Consider the following 11,816-nt stretch of genomic DNA (forward strand, 5'->3'; position numbering starts at 1 on the left):
TAAATATATAAAAATAAGGGATTTCTGTAGGAGAGTTCAGACATTTTCAGATACGAATGTAGGTTGCATTGTAAGTTTGCATGGAACTCATTTAGTGACAAGATAAATGTAACCATCATCCAGATCCTTGCATATTAACAGTCTGAAAAAGCTAGATACTGTACCAATTTAGGGTAACTGTCGTCTACACAAACTAAATGAATACTGCAGAGTGAAGTAAGACTCAGAACACAGCTTACCTTAAGGTCATGAAATTGACCTTGGGCCAGAAGTAGATACTGATATAATATTCTGCAGGAAAGTCTGTAACTCTCATCGGGAATATGAATTACGGACACCACTGAAATCTAAAAACAGAAGTTTTATTTAGCACTATCTCCTTCCTTGTTGATTTATATACGTGCCGTGACATGCACATCACATACAAACAATAGGGAGTCTATTAAGAGATTAGACAAGGTAAAACAAGTATATGGTTCAGTTTATGTCTCCTCATAGGGTACGTCTTCACTACCCGCCGGATCGGTGGGTAGTAATCGATCCCCGAATGTGCTTCCCGTCGACTCCGGAACTCCACCAGAGCGAGAGGCGGAAGCGGAGTCGACGGGGGAGCCGCGGCTGTCGATCCCGCGCCGTGAGGACGCGAGGTAAGTCGATCTAAGATACGTCGACTTCAGCGACGCTATTCTCGTAGCTGAAGTCGCGTATCCTAGATCGATTCCCCCCTCCCAGTGTAGACCAGCCCATAGCCTGTTTAACTGTTTGTCTTGTTTCTAAGGGTTGCTTACAGTACAGTCCCATATGGCTGTTGAACATGTGATCAAACAGATCAATCCAAGCATCAGATTCTACAGCCACTCTGTGCTGCAGAACTTCTTCTGTGGCTAATCCACAGTGAAGATTATCCTACTACTGCTCCCAGCTAATGGACTTGGGCTCCAACCAGAAAAACACTTAAGCACATGTAGTCAAAAGTAGACAAATGCTTAAATACCTGGCTTAACTGGGGACTTAAGTGATGATTGTAACTTCTTTGGGACAGAGGCTGTCTTTAAATCACAATGGGGTCTTGGTCCATGACTAGAGCTCCTAGATGCTACAATAATACATTACTGTTTACTATTGTACGTGCCTCATACTGGACCTCTGCACAGCAATGAATCTCATCCAGAGAGAGCATGACTGAAATTGTGACTGGCTCTTGCACAAGGGCACACAAAGAGGGGGTGAGGGAGGGAAACTCCTTGAGTACCTAGTAAAAGCCAATCACAATCTGGCCTTAAAGGACCGTATATAGTACAAGTCCAATATGACTTGCTCTTCTGTGGCTGGATTCTATCCTGCCTTGGACAATAGCAGTAACCTTTTCAGCTCAGTTCTGACTGCAGAATGTGTTACTGATGATGTAAAGGGAGAACACCTCCACTGTCACTTTCCTATTTGTGTTCTCCTTGCTACCACAAAACACTCAGAGGTTGGTTTTCAGACCCCAGCTGGCATTTAGAGGTATCATCATTCAGCCTGTAAACAGAGCAAATACAGGACATAAAAGTCACTGAGAAGGACAAGATATGGAACCACAGACTGATTTTTACAGTCACTTTGCTGACAATAATAGTATTTTATGCTTATGTATTGTTTTCAAGCCAAGAAAAGAACCAACCAACTATAATGGATTGTAAAGAAGAGAGAGAAGCCCAATATTATTGCAAATTCCAAGGCTCTCGGAAGAAAAAGGAATCTACAAGATGTTTTTTGTTTAAAGTTATTTAACAAGCTTGGGGATCAGACATGCACTTAGGATACCTCTAGTTAGCTAATGCAAATATAAAGCATGCAGAGATTAAATGAATTAAACACATGTATTTATACTAATCACATTTACTATCCCCCAGGGCTAGCTAGAGCCTCATTTTTTAATCACAGGATATTTTACATCTTAATAGTGATCCATTTGTTTAGTTTTGGCATCAAGATGTCCCTAATAAAAGGTCTGTCGCATCTTACGCTGGGGTTACGTTCCGCAGTCAGCGCGTAAAGCGAAAATTGCGTATAGTCAAAATTACGAGTGTAATGGAGGGCGGAATCGCCCGCACTACGGGTACAGTATTAAAATTGTTATTTTTCTCATTTTGTTTTTGTCGACCGCGTAAAGCTGAAATCGCGCATATTAAATGCTCGTAAGATGCAACAGACCTGTACTCAGGATGACAGATTTGGTATTAGATAACAAGAATTTAAGAGCCAATAGTCCTAGTTCTATTCGACACTGTGTAGTTGCACTATTTGCAATAAGCAATGATTATTACATAGATCCCCGCTTAATAAATGGGACCTGGTCTACAGCTGCATTATTAAAACTATGTTTTAGTTCACAAGAAAAAAAATATATAATAGAACAGTGGAATATATTGAGTAGTATCCCTTAAAATAGTATGCAAACCCTCTGGGGGTGTATATACACTGCAATTAAAAATCTACAGCTGGCCCGTGCCAGCTGACTCAGGCTTGCGGGTCTTGGGCTGCGGGGCTGTTTCACTGTGGTGTAGACTTCTGGGCTCGGACTGCAGCCTCACCTCTGGGACCCTCCCACCTTGCAGGGACCTAGAGCCTGGGCTCCCGCCTGAGTCCAAGGACCCTGCGAGGTGGGAGAGTTCCAGAGCTGAGGCTGCAGTCCGAGCCCAGAAGTCTACACTGCAGTGAAACAGCCCCTCAGCCCGAGACCCGCAAGCCCAAGTCAGCTGGCACGGGCCAGCCATGGGTGTCTAACTACAGTGTGGACATACTGTTAGGGTTCTCACTATCCTCTGTGTTTCAGAAGCTGCTAAAAAACCCAGGAGAAGCAGCAGTGTATATAGATTCATAGAGTTTAAGACCAGAAGGGACCATTAGCTGACTCCCTGGATATTACAGGCTGTTAAATTTCACCTAGTTACTCCATTATTGAGCCCAATAACTTGTTTGACTAAAGCATAATGTGCATTTTGGCTTAATCATATTTTCCAGAAAGGCAACCAGGCTTGAAGACATTAAGATATAGAAAATCCACCACTCCCCTTAGCAGATTTAACCATCACCCTCACTGCTTAACATCTGTATTTAATTTCTAATTTAAATTTCTCTGGCTTCAGTTTTCTAGACACTGGTTCTTGTTCTGCTTTCTCCACTACATTAAGAGCATTTTGGTATTTTTTTCTCCCCACTAAGTACTTACACACTGTAATCAAATCAACTCTCAGTCAGTTTCAGCTTATCAGAAAGATTAAGCTCTTTATGCCTCTCACTAATGCATTTTCTCCAGATCTCAAATCATTCCTGTGGCTCTTTTCTGCACCCTCTCCAATTTTTCCACTTCCTTTTTAAAATGTGGACAGTTATTGGTCTCACCAATGCAGTACACAGAGGTAAAAATCATTCACTTACTCCTAACTCAGTACTCCCGTGTTTATACATCCAAGGATCACATTAACCCTTCTTGTCACGGCCTGGCACTGGGAGCTCATGTTAAGTTGCTTGCCCACTGTAAACCCTAAATCCTTTTCGGAGTCACTGCTTTCCAGTAGGTATGAGCTGCATTCCTTATCTGCATGTGGCTGCATTTAAACACATTTTGTTTGAACGGGCCCAGCTTACCAAACAATCCAGACTGCTCTGTATGATTCCCCTGCCCTCATTGTTATTTATTGTTTATTTATTGTGTGATATTCTGATTAACTAACATGTCATGTCATTTATAGTCATTGTACGTTGAATAGATTTAAGAGTAGAATTATCCAAGTATAAAGTTGACCAGTAGTCAGAAGGGATAAGTATGTATTAGGCACCTGAGTAAGTAGGACTGAAATGTAAGGCCTACAGGCTGAGGCCTATAAAATGTTAGCTTAGCCATTCTAGGCCAGAGGCTTAAGCAATGCTTGACATAAGATAGTGACCAAAGAATAACCCAATGCCACAAGATTACGGGAAAAGATGTGCCAATGAGTGGCATTGCGAAAAATTAACTGCAAAGTTAATTTTGGACTACAAGGTACCCGGTAGTCACATTTCTTCTAACAAATGCCCTAACCGATGTGCGTAAATGCTAATGAGAACAAAAGGATCTATAAACAACCTATGAAAAATGGGGTTCCCTAGTATTCTTAGGGGACACAATGCAAATAAGGAAAAAGAGGGTGGACACCTTCATACACATGTGCAGAGTATTAGGTGAAGTTAGGATCAGAAGATAAAATAGGGCTCCCAGACTGGGTAAAATGAGTTGCCTACGGAAAAACACCAGCAGGAATTATCCCTCCACTGATGATCAATTGGAAGGAATCCATCAGACCCTAAGAATATCGTTAAGGATGTGAGTATGACTATCTTTGTAACTTTAGCATAGGTCTGTATAGGATTTCTATATGCATGTCTAATCATAACCTTAATTGTAACTTTAATAAAATTTGTAAAGCAGACTAGACCTTATACGTGTGAATATATGTGGGGTCACTATCCCTGGTCTTTATGTGTTCCTAGAGGCTCTAAATCTGAAGCAGACAGCAGAGGTGATGTTCACTCTGAGCTTGAAACTGTAGCCACCAGAGTCGAACCCCCAGTGGTGTAATACAACATTACTAAATTCACTTTAAATAAAATAAAAGGCTAGAGTGACATCCACACATTTTATATTTACTTCCAGTCCCTGATAAAATTTTGAATAGCATCAGGCCTAGTCCCCATCCCTTTGGAATCCCTCCAGAAACACCCCCATTGACAACTACTTTTGGAGATCTGCAGCCAGTTCTTAATCCATTTAGTGTGTACTTTTCTGAGATTGTATAGTCCTAATTTTTTAAATCAGAACGTTGTGCAGTACTAAGTCACACAATTTACAAAGAAAGTAGATTACATCTACTTGTAATCTCAAAGAACGAAATAGGTTTTGTCAAACAAACCTATCTTCCATAAAACCATGTTCACTGGCATTATATTCCTATCCTTTAATTCTCTATTAATTTAATCCCATATGTAGCTGGCCATTGCATCTCATATACAGTTAGTAAACATGGTTATTTGGATCCCACTCTGCCCATGCGGTTGCTTCATTTTACCTATGTTGTGTAAATAGCAAGTGATTCATAGACTCATAGACTTTAAGGTCAGAAGGGACCAATATGGTCATCTAGTCTGACTCCCCGCATGATGCAGGCCATAAAAGCTGATCCCCCCACTTTCCCTTAACTCTGCTGTTGAAGTCTCCAGATCGTGATCTAAAGACTTCAAGTCGCAGAGAATCTTCCAGCTTGCGACCCCTGCCCTATGCTGCGGAGGAAGGCGAAAAACCTCCAGGGCCACTGCCAATTTACCCTGGAGGAAAATTCCTTCCCGACCCCAAATATGGCGATCAGCAGAACCCCGAGCATACAGGCAAGATTCTCTAGCCAGACCCTCATTTTACCAGCGATGGCCGTTATTGCCTAATTGATTAGAATCACGTAATCCCATCAAACCATTCCCTCCATAAACTTATCTAGCCTAATCTTGAAGCCAGAGAGGTCTTTCGCCCCCACCGTTTCCCTCGGAAGGCTGTTCCAAAATTTCACCCCTCTAACGGTTAGAAACCTTCGTCTAATTTCAAGCCTAAATTTCCCCACGGCCAGTTTATATCCATTCGTTCTCGTGTCCACATTAGCACTGAGCTGAAATAATTCCTCTCCCTCCCTGGTATTTATCCCTTTGATATATTTAAAGAGAGCAATTCAATAAAAACCCATCTAGCCATGATAATGGAGCAAATAATTAAGCAATCAATTTGCAAACACCTAGAAGATAAGAAGGTGATAAGTAACCAGTCAGCATGGATTTGTCAGGAACAAATTGTGTCAAACCAACCGGATAGCTTTCTTTGACAGGGTAACAAGCCTTGTGGATCGGGGGAAGCAGTAGATGTGGTATATCGTGATATTAGTAAGGCTTTTGATACTGTCTCGCGTGACCTTCTCATAAACAAACTAGGGAAATAAAACCTAGATGGAGCTACTATAAGGTAGGTGCATAACTGATTGGAAAACCGTTCCCAGAGAGTAGTTATTAGTGGTTCACAGTCAAGCTGGAAGAGCCTACGAAGTGGGGTCCTGCAGGGATCAGTTCTGGGTCTGGGATCAGTTCTGTTTCATATCTTCATCAATGATTTAGATAATGACACAGAGAGTATGCTTATAAAGTTTGCAGATGATACCCAGCTGGGAGGGGTTGTAAGTGCTTTGGAGGACAGGATTAAAATTCAAAATGATCTGGACAACCTGGAGAAATGGTCTGAAGTAAACAAGATTAAATTCAATAAGGACAAATGCAAAGTACTCCACTTAGGAAGGAAACATCAGTTGCACACATACAAAATGGGAAATGACTGCCTAGGAAGGAGTACTGCGGGAAGGGATCTGGCGGTCATAGTGGTCCACAAGCTAAATATGAGTCAACAGTGTAACACCGTTGCAAAAAAAAGTGAACATCATTCTGGGATGTATTACCAGGAGTGTTATAAGCAAGACACGAGAAGTAATTCTTCCGCTCTACTCTGCGCCTCAACTGGAGTTATTGTGTCCAGTTCTGGACACCATATTTGAGGAAAGATGTAGACAAATTGGAGAAAGTCCACAGAGGAGTAACAGAAATTATCAAAGGTCTAGAAAACATGACCTATGAGGGACGATTGAAAAAAATGGGTTTGTTAATCTGGAGAAGACACAACAACAGTTTTTAAGTACATTAAAAGATTGTTACAAGGAGGAGGGAGAAAAATTGTTCTCCTTAAACACTGAGAATAGGACAAGAAGCAAAGGGCTTAAATTGCAGCAAGGGCTATTTAGACTGGACATTAGGAAAAACTTCCTATCAGGGTAGTTAGGCATTGGAATAAATTGCCTAGGGAGGTTGTGGAATCTCCATCATTGGAGATTTTTAAGAGTATATTAGACAACCACCTGTCAGGGATGGTCTAGCAGATAATACTTAGTACTACCATGAGTGCAGGGGACTGGACTAGATGACCCCTTGAGGTCCTCTCCCTTCCTACGATTCTATGAATTTCAGGCCATTGCTACACACCAGGATTGGTGAGTAATGAAGTGGAACAACACAGGAATGACAGGCTGTATCATCGTTATATAGGATTCTCCCTCCTGGGCCTTGTCTACACGGAGAACATATTAACTAATGTGTTTAAGTTAACACTACCTATTATAAATTAACTATTGTAGACAATATCAGTGGCATTTAAAATTGGGTCAGGTCATGGTCAACCCACTGTGGTCTTTTAAACATTTGGTGGTCCTTTAAATAATAAACATATTTTAAATGTGTTAGCTGTGATTTCTGATAAATACATTTCACTTTCTCCACATAGATGAGACCTTTCATGCATGAAAACTCATGATTCCTACAATCCCATGCTCAATTAAAAAAACCACACATTATTTATGTACCAACAAATGCCAGTTGTGTGACAGCTATTAAAAAAAACAATCATGAGTTTGCAGGGGAACATACCAGAGGTTTACCTTGGATGTATTGTTAGACTTAAATATAAAATTGTTTCCTTAAGATTTTTACATATCAAAAATGTTTTTGATTAAGAATATTTCAGCATTTACCATTTTCATTTAGTGATTATATTTTTGAAGTTTTGCATCAAAGTTACATTCAATCCTTCCATTTGGACCATGAAAAAGTCTAGAATCTGTTTCTGCTTTTAATGTACAAGTGGATTCTGCTTCTGCTGCTTTGGCCAATTGAAGGGTGTTTGACAATGACAAGGATCGGGAAGAAAAACTTCTACAAAAGAAAAAAAAAAAAAGGAAAATAAAGTGGGTTTCTCCCCTGGTAAGTGGTGCAAAAAATGTCATGTTAAACAATCCAGCTTTCTCATGTTAATTTAAGAAACCTTCTTTCAAGTTTGTTAAATCTACATTTTACCTTTATTAAACTAAATTGAATTATAAGCATACTTGGATGTACTGACTGGGGGAGGAGCTGGATACATTCTTCTGTTGAGGCCTTTATGGTGGGGTAGCAGGAAGCTGAGGGTTAGGAATAGTTGGAAAAGGTAATATGTAAGTTTTCCTGGGTATTATTTTAGCCATGATTGATTTCTATATTAGTATGTAGAGAAGGTCAAGCGTATTGGGGAGTTTGCCTTCAAATGTCTATGCCTCGATATACATTAGTGTTCATGCACCTAAAGCTACTGGAACAAAATATAACATTTAAACTCAGAAAGACACTGGATAAATACACATATTCCACATTGGACATTCAGGACCTAGAATCAATTCCTCTGTGGAAAAAAAAAAGTTTTGAAAGGGATATTAAACCTCTTGCTTCAGCATTTAAGCTAATCTCTAACTATTAGGAATTAGGAGAAGGTTTTCATGGGGAGTAGATTACTGAGTATCCGTCTACTGTGGGATTTTCACAACTATCTCTGCAACATCCAGTGTTGCCATTGTCAAGGACAGGATACTGGACAAGATGAACAACGGGTCTGATCTGATGTGGCAATTCTTACAGTCCTAATCCTCTCCCCAGAGATCAGTCCAAATAGTTCTGCCAGGTACTGGGGTGAATCCCTCTTCTTGACCCACAGAAGTTACAAAGGCTAAACCAAATCAAAGGCTCCACAACACTCCATATGGTAGGGGAAAGAAGGATTTGCAGTGGTTGATACCTGGGCCTGACACTTCTTTAGCCCTCATGCCCTACTTCAATGTGCTAGCACACAAAGACCTTCACGGATATGAGCTCTGTGTTGTGAGCACTTCCTGACTGGTCCACACATACATTCATCCCTACCCCATGCACAGCAGGAGCATCAGGTTCCTCTGTTTAGGGAGCCATCATTGGTGCAGAGGTGAGGCCTACATTCTGTTTTCAGCCAACACGAGAAGAGCAAGCCAGTCTTTCTACTCAATCCTACTGTATGTTCTGAAGCATCCAAACACATCAGTACAGTGCCCTGCCATACATTCTAAAATTACTCACAATGTCGTATATTTCTCTGTCTTCTTCGTCAGCTAAAGTCAACAAAGCTACCAGTGGGTAACGAGATCTAGGCACTCGGCCAAAGCCTGCAATTTGAGCATCTTCTGGCAACTGACAGTATTTTTCTTCCTTGTCAGTTTTTTTAATGCTTTATTTGTGTAAAGGAAAACAATCAATGTCACTGCAATTGAAGACAAATGTGGCACTTGCACTAAGAGTATTCTCAATCTTATTCATTCATAAATACACGGTGCCAAAAACTGCAGACTGCTCATGAGGCTCAATTCTCAGCGTGCCAGAAAATTAGCATCGTTTGTCAAAATATTTTTTTTTAAATAAAAGGATACAAATACTGCTGTCGATAGATGTATTCGCCGTAGAGAGCGTCTTCTAGTGCCTGCGGAGTCTTTATTCTGAAGCAATAGACGTGTTTCTGCAAAGCTTCGTGTAGTTTTTGAACACTGCATCCCCAGTAGCATGTAAGGATACAGTCTTCCAGACAATCAGGTGTCAGTGTTATACCCCCTTAGAGAACAACATAGAAGGGCATGAAAAGAAAATGCATCCTACACAATGCAAGCTTCATCAGCTCACCAGTATACAGGAATCCTGAATTTACCAGCCGTAATTCCTTAAAGGCAGCAGAGGGAAAGCAATGCCAGTACCCAGATTTTTTTTTTTTAATTTAGAGCACTCAAAAGGGGAAGGCCATGAGGTGCCTTTTGCTGCTCCATGGGCACCTCATGCAGGGTAAGGTTTACTGCTGACAGCATTATATGTACTAGCTCTCTTAGGGAGCTGAGTATGACTCCTACCCCAAAGACTATGCCGTTTGGAAAATGATATTTAACTAGACCCACATCCTAGCATGCTCCTGTGCTCTATGGAAGAATCAGGCCCTATTGCGTGTGCACAGTGGGGATGAAACTATGTGCCATGTTTCTTTCCCCACTTGTTATCAGTGCAGGAGACAGCACTACTTAGCCATTAGGGACAGATTTTAAAAAGAAGTGTAGGCCAGACTTTCAAGAACTCAGCACCCACAGCTTGGGACAGATTTTCAGAGCTCAGCCCCCACTTAAGGAGCAAATATGGTCAGATTTAGAGAAGCATCCAACACCCAATATGCTGAGCTGTTTTGAAACACTGATCAATTATTCTGGTGCCTGAATGGGAGATGTCGGTGCTTCTGGAAATTCCGGCCCCGTAATGCCAAGACTCTTTGTGGGAAAAGGGATGAAGACACTTGAGCTCCTGCGCTTTTTATTTGCATACAGGAAGGTTTTACAGGTTTGCTGCCCGACTCTGACACAGGCTGGGAGAGGATCTCCGGAATTCTGCGGCGGCTCTGGAATGGACTGGATGTTTGAACAAAGCAGGACTTAAAAAAACCCAAACACACTGCAAGCCGCCACTTGGGTTTACATCACAAGCACATCCAAATATCTTTCTTCTTTGGCTGGTGTGGACAGGCATACAGGAGGAGATTAGGAGTAAGGGGGTGGGGCTGAGACCTGGCATTGCATTTATATAGATCCAGCTGCCCCAACACTTTGTCCAAGGGGCATGAAGGGGCTCCTATACCAGCCCATAAACTGCTCATCAGCTGAGCTCACTGTTCCCAATTGGTGCAGAAGGGCACAAATCCCCTGCCTCGCTGCAATTCACCCGCATGGGGCCCAGTTCTTTAGATTGTAAGTGGATGGGATGGATTTCACAATGAATGAAGTTGTGTCCAGTATTTTATCATCTCCAATTGTTTTTATCACTGAAAATATTTGGCACTAGAGCAGGTTTTATTAATAAAATTTATATCACTCAAAAAAAATCTAATTTTTGAGCCTCACACTATTGACAGTGCCACTTTAAAACCCACAACGTTTTGGTAAGCTGCACCAATATAGCTATTTCTATGGCGACTGTGTAAGGAAACACGTTATGGCAATGAAAGTAAGGGCTGGGAGCGATAGGTGGGGAAAGGGCACTGAATAAAACCGAACAGAAAAAAAATCCACTGACTTGTTATGGAAACTGCAGCAGGATGCGGAATTTCCAGGCCAAAAGGATTCTTCACTTGTCTCATCTGCTTTTTGGATACTCTTATGCTGGATTCGATTTCTTCCGAATTTCTCAGGATCACAGGAACATCCCAACCAAACCTAAGAGACATGGAACCACTAGATGCATAAGTGGGCATATGTTAGTGCTAGCATATTTGAACTGCCTTTCGGATCTAAATAACAAGCAACACAACAATAGAACTACAGTTTGGAATTACAGAATATTTGCTAGGATGCATGCATAGTATATACTGTCAATCAAAAACTGGATCCTTGCAATACAGTGCTTTACAGTAACTCTAGTAAGAACATGAGAACGGCCATACTGGGTCAGACCAAAGGTCCATCAAGCCCAGTATCCTGTCTTCTGACAGTGGTCAATGCCAGGTGCTTCAGAGGGAATGAACAGAACAGGTAATCATCAACTGATCCATCCCCTGTCGCCCATTCCCAGCTTCTGGCAAATAGAGGCTAGGGACACCACCTCAGCCGATCCTGGCTATTAGCCATTGATGGAGCTATCCTCCATGAATGTATCTAGATCTTTTTGAATCCTGTTATAAACGAACTTTTGAAGGGAGAATATTTTCCCTCTTTTTCAAAGTTTTGCAGAGCTAAAGTAACGAAGGTGATTAGTGCCCTCTAGTGGTAAAGTTCTGACTAAACTTCCCCAAAACCAGATCTATAGGAGCTGCTGCTCAGTGGCAAGTGAAGTTGCTTTCAGTGTTGGGACAAACC

At 41.4% G+C, this 11,816-nt stretch overlaps 1 protein-coding gene across 1 annotated transcript; it reads right to left on the bottom strand.

Moving 5' to 3' along the window:
- Nucleotides 1-260: 260 nt before the first annotated feature.
- On the bottom strand, nt 261-11,348 carry CGRRF1 (cell growth regulator with ring finger domain 1). Its single transcript, XM_026662999.1, has 5 exons — nt 11,038-11,348; nt 9,366-9,543; nt 9,019-9,166; nt 7,632-7,812; nt 261-347 (listed from the first exon to the last, which is right to left on the bottom strand). The coding sequence occupies exons 1-4, from the start codon at nt 11,213-11,215 to the stop codon at nt 7,711-7,713; spliced, it is 606 nt and encodes a 201-aa protein (XP_026518784.1). The 5' UTR covers nt 11,216-11,348; the 3' UTR covers nt 261-347; nt 7,632-7,710.
- Between the last annotated feature and the right edge of the window lie 468 nt (nt 11,349-11,816).

This window comes from Terrapene carolina, unplaced genomic scaffold, assembly GCF_002925995.2.
Source record: "Terrapene carolina triunguis isolate 2854851 unplaced genomic scaffold, T_m_triunguis-2.0 Scaffold31795, whole genome shotgun sequence".
In the NCBI taxonomy this organism is placed as follows: Eukaryota; Metazoa; Chordata; order Testudines; family Emydidae; genus Terrapene; species Terrapene triunguis.